We start from the raw sequence: 20474 nt of genomic DNA on the forward strand, positions 1-20474 counted from the left end.
ACGTGTTTGTGATGCATTGTGTAGCTGACGTACAGTGTCGGCCCTGCCCACTTACTGCGTTTCCACCTGGACACGCTCCAGGAGGGAAAGTCCACACGCGGTTCTGTGCTCCACCACAGCCTCCACGATGTGCGTCCACAGATCCAAGTCTCGCTCTCTGCTCCTTCTTATTTTAGCCAGTGTTTTAACCTTGATCTTCTCATCCATATATTTATCCAGATGCACCAGGTAAGTGTTTAATTGTACCACGCTCTTTATTAGTCACTTAGAATATATTAGGTTCATTTCTTTATATTTCAGACGGACCGCTTTCACAGGCACAAACCAACACAGAGATGAAGACGAGGTGTTGGAAAAAGCAAATACATTCTGGGAGGAAAAAGAAAAGTCCACACAAACTGCAGAAGTAACTACGACAAAGCCAGCGCTGAAGACAGAAAGTGATCAGAGATCAGAAACTGAGCCTGAGACTCCGATGCCTGTGCTTTACAAAAAAGACTTTAAGAAGCTCCCACGCTGGGACTTTGAAGACGTCTACAACCAGGATGCTCTGCCCAGAACCACAGTACGTATGTTATGAAATACACAAAACTCAACAACGGCCGTCACTGCATGCAGCGTGGACACGGCGTCTGACAGCGTGTGTGTCTTTGGTGTGACCTGGGCTTTGCATGCTTGTTCGCTGACTGCTTCACTAAACCAACACCATTTACAGTAAATAATGTCCTGTTGTTTCTTGTCCATCAGACGTGTGCACAGTCTCTGCGAAACTCTCAGGACAAAAGCTTCAGGGAGGCGTTTCTGCCCAACATACGCCTGTTTCTGCATAAGGACAACTTCAACATGAGCGAGTGGAACCGACTGTCACACTTCAATAATCCCTTTGGCTTCATGGAGTACGAATACGACGGTGGGCCTCCGTCCGTTAACGTGACAGTACTGAACCTGGAGCTGCGTCGCTGTCACACACGGCGCCTCCATTCGCTCAGAAACAGGACTTGACTTTACTGCTTTGGTTTTGTCTTGTTTTTGCTCATTCATAAAAAGTTTTAAACTGTAGATTGCAGTTGTGTAATTTTTAGGCTTTTGTTCTCTACCATAAAGCATTTAAAACAAGCTCTCAGCCGATGCTCGTGACACAGGCAGCGCATGCAGCGTTCCGTCAGCACACTTTGCTCCGGTTACAGATGTGATGGCTGCAGTGAAGCTGATCCCCACGCCCTCCGAGCCCCTGCTCCTCCCGAACCCAGGCAGCGGCGGCTGCGTCCGCTGCGCCGTGGTCGGCACCGCGGGGATCCTCAACGGCTCCAGAATGGGCTCAGAGATTGACTCACATGATTATGTGTTCCGGTAAGTGAAGCATAACTCTGCTAATTATGTCCCTACATAAACACATACCCGTGCTGCATATGAAGACGTTCATTTGTTTGCCAAGGTAATGTTTAGCTTTGGTGGAAATGTTGTAAAAAGACATACAGAGAAACATTAATGTATAAACATCCTGGATGCATGAAGTTTGAACATAGGAGTCCCTCCCATGTTCAAACTTTATGATCCAGGATGTTTAAACTAATGTAAAAAGTGTCTGCGCTCCCGTCGTTACAGATCATGGACTGATGCTTTGTTATTCATCCGCTCTCGTTCTGACTTCATTCATTAAACGAAGTAAAATAATCAACTCATTTTGACAACAATGGTTTGAAAAGCAACAAGCGTGTTGTCCATCGACGCCTGATAAAAGCAGCTTCTCTGTAGCTCACTCATAAACATGTTAAATGAGGTTTCAAGCTGTTTATGTCATGAAACGCATCCTTGCTGTTTACTTTATCATCATTCATGCTCTTAGACAGACGTCACTCTGAGGTGGAAGGAGATTTGAGCCAAAACATCTGTGATTCACATGCAGTTTGGTGCAGTGAGGCATTTGCTGTTGATGTTTCTTTCCTTCTTTTTGCTCACGGCCGCAGAAAGAAAGTTCACCACGAAACCAGATCATCAACAAATCATCAAAATGTCTGTGAAATGTGTTTGAGCTTTATGCCAGGCCTTTGTCTGTACAGGATGAACACTGCACTCATCCCAGGTTACGAGGAGGATGTGGGGAACAGAACATCTGTTTACGTTCACACGGCCCACTCCATCAGGTGGCCCGGTTTAGTGCACAAGAAGTACGGGTTCAAATCCATTCCTAGAGACGAGGTAACACAACAACACACCATGAGGCCTCACGCCCCACGTCCTCCACATGTGCACGGCTTTCTTTGGACAGGGAATAAAGCACGTGCTGATTCCTGAGGGGATGAGGGACTTTCAATGGCTGCTGGGTCTCCTCCGAGGAGAACGGGTCGCCGCCGGCTCGTACCAGAACCTGAGGTGACGCTTGGCTCACGAACGTCTACGCACACCATCGTTTCTGTGGTCACGTCTGGATTTTCACCCCGCAGGCCGAGGGAGTTCTACGCCGGGCAGTTCAACGAGAGCCGCTTCTACGTGGTGCACCAGGACTTCCTCAGATACGTGCGAAACAGGTGAAACACAGCACTGTGTGTGAGTGGCAGTAGTTAGATAGAACGATAGTTTAGCACTGGTTAACAGGACAAAGACGCTTCTAGTAAGTGGGGCAAAATCATGTTCAATAAAGCTCAAAGTTGACAACTGAAAAAGGGAAAACTGCAAATGAATCTAAGCATGAGTCTAAAACCAGACGCAGACACGAGGCTCTTCTAGTTACAAGCTTTTACAGGATTGATTGAAAATACTGAATAAATCTGCAAATGCAGAGACACAGACTGACTCTAACAGAAGCTCATTTCATTGCACTGTGTCATATCAACACATGTTTTCAATGGCGACAGGTTCTTGCGGTCTAAAAATCTAAATTCTTCATCCTGGGCAATCGTCAGACCCACCAACGGTGCCTTCACCGTCTTCCTGGCTCTGCACAGCTGTGACACAGTAAGTCAACATTACGTGGAGCTCAACATCCTCATTTAATGAGGTGAGTCTAACTCTTCGTCTTCCCAGGTGAGTTTATATGGATTCATGACCGAGGACTACAAGAAATACTCCAACTACTATTTTGAGAGGGACGTGAAAACCAATGTGGTTTTTTACGCGAACCACGACTACCTGCTGGAAATGAAGACCTGGAAAAACCTGCACAACAGCAAAATAGCCAAACTCTATCAAAGAGCAGACTCAGAATAAGGGACGGAGAAGATAATAAAAATGAAAACTCTTAAACTTCTTTTATATTTACTACACGAGTCTGACGAGTCTCAGCAAAATGGGTTTCCTGGGTCTTTTCTCTACATTTCTGACAAAACCACTCAGAGTTTGCTTTTAGGTCCTTTGCGTCTGCCGAGCCTCTGTTTGAACAGGCTGTTCAAACTCCACCACCTTCATCAAAGAGCACATTTACAAATAGAAGGAACCAGCAGGTTTAGTCACATTAAATGATCCTGAACCTGGCGGACCTCAGAACCATCACTGTCACATAGAGGTGATGATCCAGTCTGTAGTCGTACTCCTGAAGGCACGTCTCCATCCCAGGTTCCAGATCTGAGGACAGACAGAGGCCCACGGTTTGACTTAAATGAAAAGGTTTATTTACTTCACCTTATTTTAATTCAATTTGTTTTCTGAGTTTGAGACGAACTGTTTTTGGTGAAAGTTAACCATGAAAATTCATTAAAATAATAAGTAAATAAAAATAAATAAATAAAGTTTTTATTTGTTAAATTTACATTGTCTGTTTTCTGGTGCTTGTGTGGTGGTCCGTGTACGTTATAACAGTTTAATGTTTAATAAATACAGTATGAATTTACTGGACTAACTGGGAACTGTGGCAGTCGGCCCAAACAACAAGGCGCTGTGTTACCGGCGCGTACTGACATATTAGCAGCTCCTCCAGTTCTAAAACCGCAGACCTTGTTCATAATCATAATTTTACACTATACATTTATGTATTTAGGTTTATATATGCACAGCTGTATCCATCAGATTAAGCTGGAAGACCCAGACTTTCAGGTGGATGAACAGCGTGAAACATGGGTCACAGCACAGGGATCAATAGAAGATTGAATAGAAGGAGTTGTCTAGGATAGAGAGGAGTTGGACCAGCATCCTCCTCTCAGATACAGCATGTAGGGGGTCCAGCTCCACCCCAGAACAGAACCAGCCCTTCTGATCATTTGTCCAGTCTGTTACTGTCTGTCCATTCATGCTGCTGCCCCACAGACCACAGACCACAGCCTAAAACACTGGACCCACAGACTCATAGAACATCCTCAGCTGGAGCTGCACACGTTAAAGGACCTGAGCCTCCTCAGGAAGTACATCCTGCTCTGAGCCTTCTGGTTCACAGCGGAGGAGTCCTTTAGCCAGTCCACTTTATTGTATTTGTACTTGGTTACAACCTCCACCTCTTCCTTTAAGAGGGAAAGGGATCACAAAACCCCCCGTTTCCTAAAGTCCAGCATGAGCTCCTAGTTTAGCTGATGGTCAGTTGGAGTATGGTCCAAATGTATGTTTGTCAGAGTGAAAAATAATGACTTTTTGCTATGGACGCACCAAATGTTATTCTACAATCATGCATATATTCTACAACGTTCTGAGTAATAATCTAAAGATCTCTGGTTGAGGCACAGTGAATCATGTGTGAGATGACCCACGAATAACCTTCTATAACTTCTATAAGATGTTCAGTTTACAAAACTCTGATCACAAGGTCAAACATTGTAGTGGCGTTTTACCACATCTGGCTCATAAAACTAACCACAAATATCAGACTGTGCTGAAGTACTCGTTGTCTTCTAAATAATCTACAGCAGGACCTTCGGCCATTGAGTATTAGTGCTTTACGTGTGTGTGAAGAAAAACGATGGCGGACAGCGCAGTTTTGCTTCAGCAGACTGACCCCGCCCCATCTCACACTGGCCCCGCCCCTATCAGCCTGGCCCCGCCCTTTTCAGTTTGACCATTGCTGGAGCATGTACAGATGAAAGCAGAAAGCACTAGTTGTAGTCTGTGAGCCCATGGCAAACAATCGGCCAGGATGTGTTGCAGGAGGAATGAATGATAATTTCTCTGCATTGAAAATATGGAGCAATGGGAGTGTCCCTTCATTCTTACATACTACCAAGATCGTTTTGGTCAACCCCTACTGAAAATCGGTGAAATTTTCTTTTAAGTACTCAAATTATAACCAGTCAAAAGCAGAGTTAGTGCTATTTAGACTAAAAATGTAGATTGTAGATTGTTGTTCTTTTATTTTGAAAGGATTCAGAGGAATTGTGAACCTAAATACTAAACAACAACTAAGCAGCAGAGTTTGACCTTTCCGTCAAACTGTTACTGAGCTCAATCACCGATCTACTGCAGCTGCACCGAAAATCAGAAAACCCTAGTTGTAGTTTTTGAGCCCACGGCAAAGCATCTGCCGAGGCGTCTTACGGGCGGAATAAACGATAACTTCTCTGCATAGAAATTATGAAGCCATCTGTGTGTGTCCTTCCCTAATCCTAAATATATTCATTGCTCAACCCCCAATGAAAATCAGTAAAGGTTTTCTTTAATGAGACTATTTCACAGATTAGTAATTACCCAAACAAACTTACTTCGAATACTTACAAAATAAATAAAAAATTTAACTAATTTACTTTTATAGCATGATTTCTGGTTCTGACTTAGAGTTAATGACACTATTTTAACTTTACCAATTAGGCACACACTCCCTCCACGTCTTTTCAAAATAAAAATATGAGTCAAAATCATTTGCTTTAAGAGCAAATTTCAACTTCTGACTTGTAAATGGTAATGACACTGTTTTATTTATATAGACACAGTGTTAAAAATCAAATCAATAATTGTGAATTCATTATATACAACATAATAAAAAATAAAAGTGGTTTAATCAAAAAAGTAAAGGTCTGTTTCCTGGAGTCTACTCCAGAAATTCCTTTAACAATGATCCCCAGAATAGACTTGTTTATGCCAAAATACACAGGTTACAGAACAGCAACATCGACCTGTTAACATGACCAGATATTTCTCAGAACTAACTCCTCGTTCTTCACAACATCTGTGAACTTGAAGCAGACACAGAACAAGCCTATGTCATTATGCTCCAATATAAAAATCCAGTCCCTGGTCCAACCATTCTGCCCGTGTTGGGTGGGCCCAGTTTAAAACTTTTTATGAATGAGCAAAAACAAGACAAAACCAAAGCAGTAAAGTCAAGTCCTGTTTCTGAGCGAATGGAGGCGCCGTGTGTGACAGCGACGCAGCTCCAGGTTCAGTACTGTCACGTTAACGGACGGAGGCCCACCCCAGAACAGAACCAGCCCTTCTGATCATTTGTCCAGTCTGTTACTGTCTGTCCATTCATGCTGCTGCCCCACAGACCACAGACCACAGCCTAAAACACTGGACCCACAGACTCATAGAACATCCTCAGCTGGAGCTGCACACGTTAAAGGACCTGAGCCTCCTCAGGAAGTACATCCTGCTCTGAGCCTTCTGGTTCACAGCGGAGGAGTCCTTTAGCCAGTCCACTTTATTGTATTTGTACTTGGTTACAACCTCCACCTCTTCCTTTAAGAGGGAAAGGGATCACAAAACCCCCCGTTTCCTAAAGTCCAGCATGAGCTCCATAGTTTAGCTGATGGTCAGTTGGAGTATGGTCCAAATGTATGTTTGTCAGAGTGAAAAATAATGACTTTTTGCTATGGACGCACCAAATGTTATTCTACAATCATGCATATATTCTACAACGTTCTGAGTAATAATCTAAAGATCTCTGGTTGAGGCACAGTGAATCATGTGTGAGATGACCCACGAATAACCTTCTATAACTTCTATAAGATGTTCAGTTTACAAAACTCTGATCACAAGGTCAAACATTGTAGTGGCGTTTTACCACATCTGGCTCATAAAACTAACCACAAATATCAGACTGTGCTGAAGTACTCGTTGTCTTCTAAATAATCTACAGCAGGACCTTCGGCCATTGAGTATTAGTGCTTTACGTGTGTGTGAAGAAAAACGATGGCGGACAGCGCAGTTTTGCTTCAGCAGACTGACCCCGCCCCATCTCACACTGGCCCCGCCCCTATCAGCCTGGCCCCGCCCTTTTCAGTTTGACCATTGCTGGAGCATGTACAAATGAAAGCAGAAAGCACTAGTTGTAGTCTGTGAGCCCATGGCAAACAATCGGCCAGGATGTGTTGCAGGAGGAATGAATGATAATTTCTCTGCATTGAAAATATGGAGCAATGGGAGTGTCCCTTCATTCTTACATACTACCAAGATCGTTTTGGTCAACCCCTACTGAAAATCGGTGAAATTTTCTTTTAAGTACTCAAATTATAACCAGTCAAAAGCAGAGTTAGTGCTATTTAGACTAAAAATGTAGATTGTAGATTGTTGTTCTTTTATTTTGAAAGGATTCAGAGGAATTGTGAACCTAAATACTAAACAACAACTAAGCAGCAGAGTTTGACCTTTCCGTCAAACTGTTACTGAGCTCAATCACCGATCTACTGCAGCTGCACCGAAAATCAGAAAACCCTAGTTGTAGTTTTTGAGCCCACGGCAAAGCATCTGCCGAGGCGTCTTACGGGCGGAATAAACGATAACTTCTCTGCATAGAAATTATGAAGCCATCTGTGTGTGTCCTTCCCTAATCCTAAATATATTCATTGCTCAACCCCCAATGAAAATCAGTAAAGGTTTTCTTTAATGAGACTATTTCACAGATTAGTAATTACCCAAACAAACTTACTTCGAATACTTACAAAATAAATAAAAAATTTAACTAATTTACTTTTATAGCATGATTTCTGGTTCTGACTTAGAGTTAATGACACTATTTTAACTTTACCAATTAGGCACACACTCCCTCCACGTCTTTTCAAAATAAAAATATGAGTCAAAATCATTTGCTTTAAGAGCAAATTTCAACTTCTGACTTGTAAATGGTAATGACACTGTTTTATTTATATAGACACAGTGTTAAAAATCAAATCAATAATTGTGAATTCATTATATACAACATAATAAAAAATAAAAGTGGTTTAATCAAAAAAGTAAAGGTCTGTTTCCTGGAGTCTACTCCAGAAATTCCTTTAACAATGATCCCCAGAATAGACTTGTTTATGCCAAAATACACAGGTTACAGAACAGCAACATCGACCTGTTAACATGACCAGATATTTCTCAGAACTAACTCCTCGTTCTTCACAACATCTGTGAACTTGAAGCAGACACAGAACAAGCCTATGTCATTATGCTCCAATATAAAAATCCAGTCCCTGGTCCAACCATTCTGCCCGTGTTCTGTCCAGTTAGTTGTGTAAGGTCCTTACCTGGTAAAGTGCCTTCAGATAACCTTGTTGTGATTTGGTGCTATATAAATAAAATTTAAACAACTCCTAATTCCCTTGGTACATTCATCTATGCTTTAAATGCTTCAGCTACTTTAAATGCTTCAGCAACTTTAAGCAATTATTCAGCAATACACTCAGCATGACAACATTGTGCATTGTCCTATGAAAATGCTTTATCTAGTTTTTAATCATGGCAGTAAATACTAAAATCATAATTTAATTTTTAATTTATTTTTATTTATTTTTTATTTTTGTTCTACAATCTAAAGATCCTGGGTTGAGGCTCATTTGTGAGATGACTCCTGAATGACCTTCTATAACCTCTAAGAGGTCAAACACTTATCCTGCTAGGTTTTAAGTTTGTATGCGTCGTCCAAACACTAACTGGCCTTTGTGTATCTTCACCCGATGAGCAGATCCGAAGACAGTCTTTATGGTTGAAAAGACATTTTACTGTCCATGACACAGCTCAGTCCAATGTGGAACAATATTCAGTACACTGTCAGATGCTTTCTGTCAGGTGTTTCAGGTTTTATATCCAAGCCTCATCCTGAGGTTGTGTGTAAATTTTATTTTTCTGTGTTCAGTATTGTGTTTTTTAGCCAGTGTAAAGGCGCATCAGCGGTTTGTTGTTATAGCAGCTCTCGCCACGGGGTGGCGCTGTTGTGCCGTGTTAAAATAATATGCTGTTATACGCAATTGCTACTGTACATACAAGTTTACATGTATCATAAACAGTTGCCCCTTCAAACAAAGTTAATAGGAAAATTCAAAAAAGACGTAATATGTTGTGTCTGTATATACTTTGAATTCACAATTGATGAATCCCATCATGCATTGCATTATAACATCACAATGCTAAACAATCGCACCCAACGTCCACCCTACTTGATTGTATCTATTTTTGTCGGTATTATGCATTTTAATAAAGTCAATTAAAACTCTGCCCTACAGCGTGGGGACTTATATGTTCTCCTACAGTCCGAGAACGTGTTCGCTTTCAGGCCCGGCACAGCAGGGGTCCCTCCCACACGCAGCACGTCCCCCGGCGGTGCTGACCAAACAACACAAAACCTATGCAAAGCGCTGCACCATAACACAGCAATGAGGCACAAACACTAACAACACACACACCTATTCACAATCAGTGTGACGTTGGCAAATACCCATGATGCCCCGGGTCTGGGCATTGCCATGGCTACCAGTCTACACCGTAACGACGAGCGTGGATGATGTAAAGTGGCTGACGGGCCATCTCTAATATGATCGCCAGGGGGGTTCGTTTGCCTCCTCCTCATACTGGCCATAAATAGATCCTTTCCAAAATCCCATTCAGTGGACGTGATGGGGAACAAAATCCACACAGTCCCTCTCTGCCAAGATGAATGTAAAGCTAATGCAAGACCTCAGAAGCTGCAGTTGATCGATCAAGTTAAAATCTTATTAGTCTTAAACAACATATTTATGTTTCCATGCTGAGTTACAGTCAGACTGCGACACAGGGTTGGACAGGAAGCAGAATTAACATCAGGTAACATCTGGGAACGACCTGTGCTTTGCTCTGCTGCTACGGAGGATCTGTCACAATGTCTGCAGCTGGGTGCAGGTCGACCATCATCACAACTCTCAGCACTTGAATGAGGTTCAAAGGCCCCCACAGCTGAAGGCAGCACAGATGTGGGACAGGCTGCTTTGAGGTTGTCAGATGCTGTTGCCCCTGACAGTCTGCCCAGTATCCATGAACACACTGGTTGACTCACAAATCTGTGGGAACCTCTAAAAGTGAGCAGCAGCAGCCAAAAGTCTCAGCAGCACAGCTCTTTATGAGACGGCCAGCGTCTTACAGCTCCCATTCAGAGGCCTCTCCCAAGAATTCTGAGTTCTGCATACCAGGGAAGCCATGCAATACGCCGACTGGTGTCACCTAAAAGTAGCAGCCGCAGAAGGAAGCGGGTAGGCAGAGAGCTGGAGGTGGCGGAGCATGGGCGTAGTGGTGTGACAGGCAGCAGAACCTCGGTCCGGCCCAGCTGAGCTTCAGACCAGGGGTCGGAGCGAGACTCCCTCTGGGAAAAGGGTCTGTGAAGCAAAGAGGCCTTCACCTGGAACACAGGGAGCGCCCAGGCCTCCTCCCTCACCCCCTCCTGGTTAAAAGCTGACACACATCTGTTGAATGACAGGTCACGTGACAACCGTAACGGTGATCCGGAGGGAGGTGCATCCACTCAGGAAAGGCAGGGGGTGAGGAGGATGGGGTCGCTAATGCTGCTCAGAATCTGTCAAACCAGCTGGAGAGAGCCTGAATCATAGAGGAAGCGCTGCGAATGAATTTCAAAATAAAGGCGAGAATAAAAACGCTGCTTTAGTTTGTGACTCCTGGCCATTGTTTCAGCTCAGAATCGGCTTCAAAGGCAGGAACCTACGATTCAAATGGCGCCTATACACACGACACTCACCGTTTCATATGATCACAAATAGCAATAATAAAGAATGATACCTGTATTAATTTAGTCATGAACAGAGCAAAACTACCACATTAATCGTTGTCAAACAAAGATTTATTCTTTAAAGGTCAAAATTCAATCAATCAGATATGAACAACACTGAGACCAGACATGTTGCAGAAATGCAAAAATACCAAAACGAGAGTAAGAACATGCAAAGCAAACACAAAGAGACGCACAAAGGGTACAAAGACACGCCAACACTGACCCCTGAGATACTAAATGACTGACTACACGGATGCAAAATCACCGAATGGATCTACACACCCCAGTAAACTGCAAAGAAGAAGACCACAAACTGAGCAACAAACACAAAAAACGTCATAACGTGTGCATCGACACCCTGGTCCTGATCAGGACGGGGGAGCTTTATTTTGAAAGGCATCGCCGGATGTACGTGGTTCAGCCTGCAGGTTCCTTGTCGCTGACTCTGGGGCTCGTCCGGTTCGGTTGCATTCCTCCCGTCGCCAAAGCCTGACCGACACAGTGTGAAGGAGGAGGAAGAGGAGGAGAAGGAGCGAATGCATTATTATTATTCATGATCGGACTTTATGAACCGCGGAGTCGACTCTCACCGGACTCTTCGGCCGGATCAGGCGGCTCCACTGAAAAGGCCTCGCGCGGAGACTGGAGCTGCGGAGCCACAGCACCGATAAAAGCCTGTTTTCACATCTGAAACGATCCGAGGACTCAACGCTGAGGTCGACGCAGCTGCGGTGGAAGCAGCCGGCTGTGTTTTAAATGAGTATTTGCAAGATGGCTGATGACAGCTAACAAGGACAGCGGCGACGTCCCCTTTAAGGCTCGCGGGGTATATTTTGTATTTTTACTGGTAAAATACACAAATATGGCGACCTTTAAGACTAATGAGCACCACGGACTGTAGCTTAGCGCGGAGCCCGTGTTCCGTGGATCGGTACCTGCGCCGGGCCAGAACATGGTGAGGTGACGTCTGAGGTAATTTACGCGATTTAATCGAGATAAGGAAGTGGATAAATGCGATGTTCGCCAAAGGCCGAGGCGGCCACAAGCGACGACGGTGCGGACTTTAGCCTAAACGAGACAAAGCCGGCTGGAAATATCGATAAAACGAGCAAATCTCGGGCTCGGGAGACGTTTGATGGATGCGTGGACGCGGGAGGGGACCGACGGGCTCTGCAACAGCCACCGACATTCCTGCGGATCCTAAAAGCCTTTGTTTTGCGCGCAGGAGCGGGACTCGACTATTAAAGCGATTAGGAACGCAGTGAACGGGCTGGGAGCGATGGGCCGGCTGTGATTTGGCGTTCGGGGACATTTCCAGGCCTTTGTTGTCGACAGAACACGGGCCGAGGAGGACGCCGAGGCCTTGTGTACAGAGAGGCAGGCGAGCCTGTGGCGTTTATGTCAGGCGGAGGCCGGAGGGACGTGTGCCGTTCGCTGCCCGTGGGTAATTAAAGCGCTGCTTTTCTCGTGATTCCGCGGACAAAAGCGCCGCGTTGCGTCGCGCCCGTTCTCGCATCCAGGCGTCCTTGAGGTTCTGATCAGGCAGATCCACGTTCGTCGGCCGTGTGTGGGTGTGGACCGGGCCAGTCCTCTCATGCTTCTCATGCCTCGGTTGTTTGTCTGAATCGGCCCAGTCGATCATAATCCGACGGTGACGTGAAGGCAGCTCCAGATTAGCGGCCTGTGGCGGATCGAGTGTCTGCCCGTGTGGATCGATACAAATCGGCGCGTGGACGTTGCTTCTCTGCGCCGTGTTTGCGTTCGGTGGTTTACACGTGACTGACGGGCTTCTGCGCTTCCTGGAGGCCCGTGAACCCGGAGCGGCCCCGCGTGAGTCACAGGCGAGGAAAGCACCGTTTACTGTAATCCGTACGTCAGCCTCCGCGGCTGCTGAAGCCGTCAAGGTGTTGTCATCCTGCCTGATCAATCCTCTGGAATTTGCCGTCAGGCTGCTGCAATAAGCTCCAGTCTGACTCGGTCACAAGGCTCGAAACACAGGCTGCTCTTTCTCTCTCAAGCCTCTTTTTGAGAGAATCGGGTTTCCTGTTCCGAGACAGAGGCCCGGAGGTCCGGACAGGCTCGGCGGCTGATCGTGCATGCCCACGCGCGTCGCCATGGCCTCCGACATGGCTGAGACGTGGAGGAACTGCTTCGAGGAGGAGCTCATCTGCCCCATCTGCCTGCACGTGTTCTCCGATCCCATCCAGCTGCCCTGCAAGCACAACTTCTGCCGCGGCTGCATCAGCGAGGCCTGGGCCAAAGACTCGTCTCTGGCCCGCTGCCCCGAGTGCAACCACGCGTACACGCAGAAGCCGGGCCTGGAGAAGAACCACAAGCTGTCCAACATCGTGGAGAAGTACAACGCTCTGAGCGTGGAGAAGGCGGGCGCGCCGGCGCTGCAGTGCATCCTGTGCCGCCGCGGCCCGCCGCTGCCCGCCGCCAAGGTGTGCCTGCGCTGCAACGCGCCCTGCTGCCAGTCCCACGTGCAGACGCACCTGCAGCAGCCGTGCTCGGCGCTGGGCCACCTGCTGGTGGAGGCGGAGGCGCTGAAGTCCTGGACCTGCCCGCAGCACGACGAGTACCGGCTGTACCACTGCGAGGCCGAGCACACGGCCGTGTGCCAGTACTGCTGCTTCGCCCGCTGCCACCCCGGCCACGGCCACGCCGTCACCGACGTGGAGCTGCGCCGCAACGACATCCGGGTAAGAGCCGCCGCCCCGTCCGGGTCCAGCGTGGTGTCACAGTTCAGGTAGCGGCTCACGGGGAAGAGGGGTCCGCAGGGGTTCTCGCAGGCGGTTTGGTGTTTTCCTGTGTCTTTGGGCTGTTGGTCAACACAAACCCGGGCGTTTGAAGACATGAGCCCTGGTTGGAGGGCAGAGGCCTCTGCTGCATCAGGCAGTAATCCATAGATCCACACATAATGGAATGGGTTCGCTGCGGCTCCACCTGCAGAACCAGGTGAACACAGGCTGAATCCAGACGCGCAGTCGTAACGGACTCCATCGCGTCTCCATCGGTCCCCGTTCTCCCCTCTGTGATCTGCTCATCTGTTTGCGTCACGTTACAGAAGCACAGTTTCCCGTTTGAAGGAACAACTGCAGTTTGGACGCCCTCAGCGCTCGTGTCGGACTCTATCTGTTCTGTTGTGATCCACTCCAGCGTCTGTTCTCATCTGGTGGAATGACAAACAATGCGGCCGAGTGTGGAACAATGAGGGGCCCTCGTGGCCTTATCTCCCCAGCACAGGTGCATCCTCGCTCAAGGGTCCGGTGGGGGAGGCGGGGGTGGGGGAGGCGGGGGAGACGGGGGGAGACGGGGGGAGACGGGGGGTTAAAGTGATTCGTCACCTGATTTCTGCGCTTTGCTTCCCTCTTATTGACCTCCTGTCGTCCGGGCTTCGGCTGAGCCTGGTTTCTCCCAGTCGCAGGGAGCCGGTATTTGGTCAAAGACCCGGTTCAGATGTGGGTCGTACCGTGACGGGCTGTATTTCCTGTTGCTATGACTCGGCTTCATGGAGTGGACAACCAGGAAGGTCATTCCCCCAGATACATAGAAACAAGGAGTTGCATTAAAACGTATTAACGGTTTATTGGGAGCTGCCACTAGTTTGACTTGAACTAGTCTGACGTCTGATCCGGAATGTTTTCAGAACGCCGCCTCCGTGTTGAGCCTGATGAAGGAATGTTGAGTGGACCCCCACCCTCCTCCCTGCAGCTCCTCCCCTGCCGTCACCTCCGTCACCACCAGCACCATATTCACACCAGCCGCTGCCGGTGAGGGCTGACCTCCCCCCCGGCTGTGTTCCCCTGCTCTGATAACTCTGATTGGAGAGACGCTGTGGTGAAATGACAGCTAGCGACCCCCCCCCCCCCCCCCCCCCCCCCACACACACACACACACACACACACACACACACTGGCTCCTGCCCTGTGGGAAGCTTCAGCTCCTTCCACGCTGGCGTTCCCCTGGCTTCTGCTCGGAGCCCGACTCAGCACAACCAGGTCACAGCGTGTTGTATGTGGGGCAGTGATCCACCCATGTGGGCTCAGAGGGATTCCTATCAGATCAGCTGCTGTTTGGGCAGATGAATAAATATCACGGATGACGTTGATGAGAGAATCATCGTCCTGTGGGTTCCTCGGGGTTTTGAGTAAAACCAATGTTGTAACTGACTTGTCCATGTGTAACAGACTGATGTGGGAGCCTTTGGGAGCCCTTTTTTCTGGCTCCAGCTGAGGCGGCCAGTCGTCCCAGTTTGGCCTGAGCAGGCGCTGGTGCAGATGCCATCGTCCTCCCAGAAGTAACAACTGTTGCTACAACACGGCTGCAGCTCGCAGAGCGTGGAGGAGGTTCATTGAGGGAGAGAGCAGCCTCCCGGCGCTCATTTATCCACCTCAGCTCCCCCAACATGAGTCCTCACTCACTAATGCAAACACAGAATAGCTGTTGGTTGCTATGACAGCGTCCCCTCCCTCTTCACCCAAAGGGAATGTGTGTTGGATGGAGCCTAAATTAGCCAGCGCCCAGGTCCTGATATGTCGTGGGGAGGGGATGCCGCTGGTAGCAGAGGTCACAAGTGCTCGGAGCCTAAGACTTTTCCTTCTCTCCTTTGTGTCGTTCCCACCTCACAGCAAACCCTGCTGCGGCAGCAGGAGCGCGTGGAGGAGCGGGTGCAGGAGATCGAGGAGCAGCTCTGCAAGCTCGACTCTGACAAGTGTGCGATGGAGGTTGGTTCCAGCTCTGACTGCACGGTTCCACTGGGTCTAGACTTGAGGTTTTCACGGTGTTGACGTGTCTCTGTCTCTGCAGGACCGCGTGTGTGAGCTCAAGGAGGAGGTGCGTCTGCAGTACCAGCGGATGCACCAGCTCCTGGAGGACGACCTCCGCCGCGCGCAGGAGGCTCTGGACCGGGCTCAGTCTCGGTTCTGCCAGGAGAACACTGCCCAGATTCTGGCTCTGGGGGAGCAGCGCATGGAGGCTCAGAAGCTGCTGAGCTCCATCCACACGGCCTTCGGCAAAGCGGAGGAACTGAGCTTCATGAAAAACACCAAACCCGTTAAAATCCTCACAGACAGGTCAGAGAACCGTCGACCCAGGATGCGCAGCGTGTCCGGTTTTGCAGGCTCCACACACACGTCTCATGCTGAACCTTGCATGTTTCTTGGCGCTCGTTGCAGGTCTAACGCGTGCGTGGGCACCAGTCTCCCTCCTTACAAAGTCGGAAATCTGAACTCGAAGCTTTTCCTCTCAGAAGTCTCCAAAAGAGAGAAGAGCTTGAAGAGAACGCTGGAAGGTAAACACACAGGAAGTATATGAATTATTAGGGTTCGATGACATTGATCAAGTCTGGATCTGATCCGCACAGCAGGAGTTGGTACTGCAGCATGCTGGGTGCTGGAGGGTGAGCTCAACAGAAGCAGGATCAAACCCTCCACAACGGGATCAGAATACGAGCAGCAGTTTAAACATTAAACATGACACTTATGATGTTTTCTTTCGCCTGTTCTCTTCCCCAGTTCCCGTCACCCCTCCCTCCAGCTTTCTCCAGTCTGTTCCTGCTTATCCCAGCGGTCAGAGCTCCGGCTCTGGAGCGGAGAAGCGGAAGCATTCCGCAGCCTTTCCAGAAGGAACCGGGAATGTTGGAAAAGCTGCCGCTCCGGGTTTCAAGGACTCCTCCTCCTCCTCCTCCTCCTCATCTTCCTCATCGATAGCGAAGCAGCCGTACCTGGGCGCCGGCTCCGCCCCCGGCGAGGGCCAGTCCACCAACCAGCCGGCCCTCGGCCCGTGCGGCCCGCCTCACATCAGTGAGGGCGGCGGCACGGGCAGCGGGAGCGGCTCCCTCTCCAACCACCATTCAGGCTCCGTGTTCGGCTCCTCCCACTTTCCTCCCGGAGGCAGCGGCTCCTCGCACTCCTCCCAGCAGGCCGTGCTGCCGCAGTACGGCGGCCGTAAGATCCTGGTGTGTACCATGGATAACTGCTACTGCTCCGGCGTGCCCTCGGTGTCCGGCCACCGCAGCCACCCGCCGTACCCGCGCTCAGGCTCCTTTCCCTGGGTCAGCGCCCAGGACTACCCCCCTCCGCCCGGCCTGGCCTCCGGGGGGCCGTCCATGCAGGGCCTGGCAGTGAGGGACTGGATAGACGCCTCGCAGACGCACAGACATGCAGATTTCTACGGGCTGTACGGACAGCCGTCCACAAAGCACTACGTGACCAGTTAACGCCACAGAGACACCGACCAAGCTAGCACACGCTCACGACTCATTAACCGCTGAACCACAACTACAGACACACGAAATACGTGTTAATATCCACTCAGATTCGGGGGCAGGGTTGATCTCACTGAGCTTTTTTATGTTTTTACTTTGCTTATTGTTTTACGTAGTGTATCATATGAAAAAAGCGTAAAGAGCTCGTGTTTTAGACGTGAACGAGGAAAAAGACAGAGCGTTGAGAAAGGATAAACTTTAGGAACGATCGCGTCTCTTCTGCTTCTGAGGCTGAAGCGATGGCAAATAATACCACTCAGTGTTGAGCTTTCACGTTAGTGTCTCATGTTTCCATGTAGTCGTCCCTCCACTTGTACTAGTTCATGTTTTTCTGCCCGACTGACTTTGTTTGATAGATCTTTAAAAAAAAAAAAAAGAGGCTCCGGCCTCTTTGTGTCTCTTGATTTCTAGCATCATGGCACTTCTTCCGTTCTTCGCTACGTTCAGGGATGGATTGTACGGCTTGAACACAAAATGCTCTTCCATGGAATACCCACAATGCACTTGTGGACGCCTTTATGCCTGGACTACAGACGCTGACCCACAGGTTTCCTTAGGACCGGAAATGTTCACCTGGAAAAGAGCGTTTCCGTTTAGTAATTATTCTGACTTTGTTATTTGGTACATGTGTAGGTTCCTTCTTCTCCCGACAGACTCTTGTGTTGGAGACAAAAAGACAAACCAGTGGAGCATCTGGAGGATCTGATGATGCTGGAGTTGTACTTCCTGCAGGGCAAAGATGTCACTTCCTCTCAATAAAGCACATGAGCTCTCAGCTTCCTGTTTGCAGCTGAACGCACGCGGGGACGAGTTGGGTTTTTTAAAGCACTCAAAAAGGAGAACGGCGGTCGGGGGAACTGGGCAGTTTTAGAATGAGTGTATGAAAGAAAAGACGAGTGGGAAGTTTTTGCATTAACCTTTTCTAAGACAGACTGGACTGCAGGTTGTAAGCATTGATTCGAACTCTAACTCTGTTACGGTCGACGGGAGACAGATTAAAAAAACAACAACAAAACTTATCTTTTTTTTGTAAATATTTTGTGAAATGGAAAAATTACAGATGTGATTTGGAGGAGGGTTCCAAATAAACAGCAGATTTAAAGCAGTCCACTGTCGCCTGTTTGTGTGGGCATCAGCCGCCTCCTCAGCTGCTCTGGGATCAGCCCTCAGGTCTGAGTCACGGTGAAGGCCGTGGCTCAGTCATTTAAAGCACAGGTTGATGCTGGTCGACGTCAGACTGCAGCTGTTTCACGTCAACGTGGAACCGAACAAGCGCCGATGCCAACGTCCCTCTGCTGATGTGTGACGAACCATCGAACATCAGGTTCTGGAGCTAAAACAGATTAATGGGGTTAATCGTTTGTTTCTAACCAGCTTTGCTCTGAGTCTTCACTGAAACGGTTTGTTTCCACCATGACACCGTCATCTGCTCAGTTTTCATATGACTGTAAAACAAATCTGCATCCTCCCACTTGTACCTTTCACACAATCTCTGCTCTTCCTCATAAATGTGCAAATATTATGCCTGGCTGCCGTTTTCTCACTTTGTTCATCGGCTGCTTTTATTTAACTTTAGAGGCTCGTTATTGCAGCAAAGATGCACTTAAAGACAACTTGAACTATCGTGGTGTTCATGAAGTCTGTGGGTGGAGGCCTGCAGAGGGAGAACAGGATGTAGAGAACGTGTCCTGAGACCAGTCCACCTCGGCCCCATTAAGCTTCTCCCTACGCAGCACTTTGAGCCTAAATCCTGTTCACATCCAGGGATGATCCTCTGTGTGTTTGTGTTCAAGCGAACGCGAAAGGAGACTTAGAAAAACTAGTGGAGGAGATAAAAGCCAGCGTTCACATTTTCCACCTCTTGTTCCTCAGCAGAAGTGATGAGGAACAGGCATTCCATGTTTAGATAGTGTGGTTCACGGTCACTTCCTGGGAAACGAGTTCACTCTGCTTTGGCCTGAGGCAAAATGTGGTCCCAGTAGCAGCATTAGGCAAATAACGACAACACCCTAAAATGGAGGACGGCGCCACCGATGGTGACTGTCAGCTTTAACCCACCTCAGTCATTCTGCTCGTTTCTAAACGCCCTCTCTTTCCCTCCGTGACATCAGCGGTTGGTGGACACGTAAAAACAGCCGTTTCAGCTGCTCCGCCCTCGTCTTCCTGCTGCCTCTTCGCCTGTTTGTCGCTGCGTCAGCAAACCTCAGCAGAGGCGCTGAGGAGGGTCAGAGGTGAGCGTGAGTTACAGAGCTGCCGTTCTGTCCTCCACGTCCTGCCACACACCGACACACGCGCCCCTCACACTTGTGCACAGCTGCTGAACAGCTGTCTGCTCCGTGGGGGAAGGAGGGCGGCTGATCGGGTGCCTTCGTATCACTGACACAGAGGATCATGGTGTGGCGCCTCTGAAACGCATGCACACACACACGCACACACAACCATGCACACAAACGCACACACACATTCACAAACACACCCACACACAACCACGCACACAAACGCACACACACATTCACAAACACACCCACACACAACCACGCACACAAACGCACACACACATTCACACACACACGCACACACAACCATGCACACAAACGCACACACACATTCACAAACACACCCACACACAACCACGCACACAAACGCACACACACATTCACAAACACACGCACACACAACCACGCACACAAACGCACACACACATTCACAAACACACGCACACACAACCGCGCACAACCACGCACACACGCGCGCACACACACACACACACACACACACACACACACACACACACACACACACACACTGAAGGGAGAAAAGCTTCTTTTAACTGATTAAACTAACTCCAAGGTACAAAGGTTTGATTAGTCAATTCTATGAGGGAAGGAACATTTTTCATCTTCGACTCATAATGAAAGTGTGAGTTGGCTCTAAGCTGCGGCTTTGACATGGCTTGTGATGCATTTAGGGACAGCACAGAGTGTTAGTCATTTGTAAATCAGCCTCCCTTTGCCGTTACGTCGCTCCTCCACTCATAGTCTAATAATATGCAGACTGTGTTTTGTTACCACATTAAAACATGAGTTCCCCAGGTACCGTTTTCCTGGAGAGCAACAGTTTCAGGTTGCATGAATAATGAAATCACCGTCTAAATCTGCATCAAATCACAGTGAAACAAGAAAACAGCTGTTCTGTTTCCGCCACCCATTTAGTCCATTTATTCCATTTAGCCACAGCAGTAGAAGTACAGTCAGGCCTAAATTATACATTTATCAAAAACCACTCCTATCAGATCCTTCTTAGTTCTGATGAATTAGCTCATAACCGCTGAAT

At 48.3% G+C, this 20474-nt stretch overlaps 2 protein-coding genes and 2 long non-coding RNA genes across 4 annotated transcripts; 2 read left to right on the forward strand and 2 right to left on the reverse strand.

Moving 5' to 3' along the window:
* The first annotated feature begins 92 nt into the window (after nucleotides 1-92).
* Nucleotides 93-3745, forward strand: LOC114845806 (alpha-N-acetylgalactosaminide alpha-2,6-sialyltransferase 1-like). Its single transcript, XM_029134292.3, has 9 exons — nucleotides 93-228; nucleotides 301-565; nucleotides 748-910; nucleotides 1188-1350; nucleotides 2061-2199; nucleotides 2270-2373; nucleotides 2445-2528; nucleotides 2856-2955; nucleotides 3025-3745. The coding sequence occupies exons 1-9, from the start codon at nucleotides 128-130 to the stop codon at nucleotides 3205-3207; spliced, it is 1302 nt and encodes a 433-aa protein (XP_028990125.1). The 5' UTR covers nucleotides 93-127; the 3' UTR covers nucleotides 3208-3745.
* A 7179-nt stretch (nucleotides 3746-10924) lies between these two features.
* On the reverse strand, nucleotides 10925-11604 carry LOC114845836 (uncharacterized). The gene is made up of 2 exons (XR_003783937.2): nucleotides 11464-11604; nucleotides 10925-11362 (listed from the first exon to the last, which is right to left on the reverse strand). It is a non-coding gene; the product is annotated as an uncharacterized LOC114845836 (long non-coding RNA).
* trim8b (tripartite motif containing 8b) lies at nucleotides 11302-18246 on the forward strand. Its single transcript, XM_029134257.3, has 6 exons — nucleotides 11302-11845; nucleotides 12931-13575; nucleotides 15505-15600; nucleotides 15683-15948; nucleotides 16051-16166; nucleotides 16390-18246. Exons 2-6 carry the CDS (start codon nucleotides 12970-12972, stop codon nucleotides 17091-17093), a joined length of 1788 nt encoding a protein of 595 aa, XP_028990090.1. The 5' UTR covers nucleotides 11302-11845; nucleotides 12931-12969; the 3' UTR covers nucleotides 17094-18246.
* LOC121201877 (uncharacterized) lies at nucleotides 17498-19639 on the reverse strand. Its single transcript, XR_005897059.2, has 2 exons — nucleotides 19200-19639; nucleotides 17498-18474 (listed from the first exon to the last, which is right to left on the reverse strand). It is a non-coding gene; the product is annotated as an uncharacterized LOC121201877 (long non-coding RNA).
* Between the last annotated feature and the right edge of the window lie 835 nt (nucleotides 19640-20474).

This window comes from Betta splendens, chromosome 19 (assembly GCF_900634795.4).
Source record: "Betta splendens chromosome 19, fBetSpl5.4, whole genome shotgun sequence".
NCBI lineage: Eukaryota > Metazoa > Chordata > Actinopteri > Anabantiformes > Osphronemidae > Betta > Betta splendens.

Coding starts and splice junctions, on each gene's coding strand:
- trim8b (XM_029134257.3), top strand. CDS start 12,970: ATGCCCACGCGCGTCGCCATGGCCTCCGACATGGCTGAGACGTGGAGG. Junction 13,576..15,504: donor TGCGCCGCAACGACATCCGG/GTAAGAGCCGCC, acceptor CCCACCTCACAG/CAAACCCTGCTGCGGCAGCA. Junction 15,949..16,050: donor GTTAAAATCCTCACAGACAG/GTCAGAGAACCG, acceptor CGCTCGTTGCAG/GTCTAACGCGTGCGTGGGCA.
- LOC114845806 (XM_029134292.3), top strand. CDS start 128: ATGTGCGTCCACAGATCCAAGTCTCGCTCTCTGCTCCTTCTTATTTTA. Junction 2,200..2,269: donor AATCCATTCCTAGAGACGAG/GTAACACAACAA, acceptor TTCTTTGGACAG/GGAATAAAGCACGTGCTGAT. Junction 2,529..2,855: donor CTCAGATACGTGCGAAACAG/GTGAAACACAGC, acceptor CAATGGCGACAG/GTTCTTGCGGTCTAAAAATC.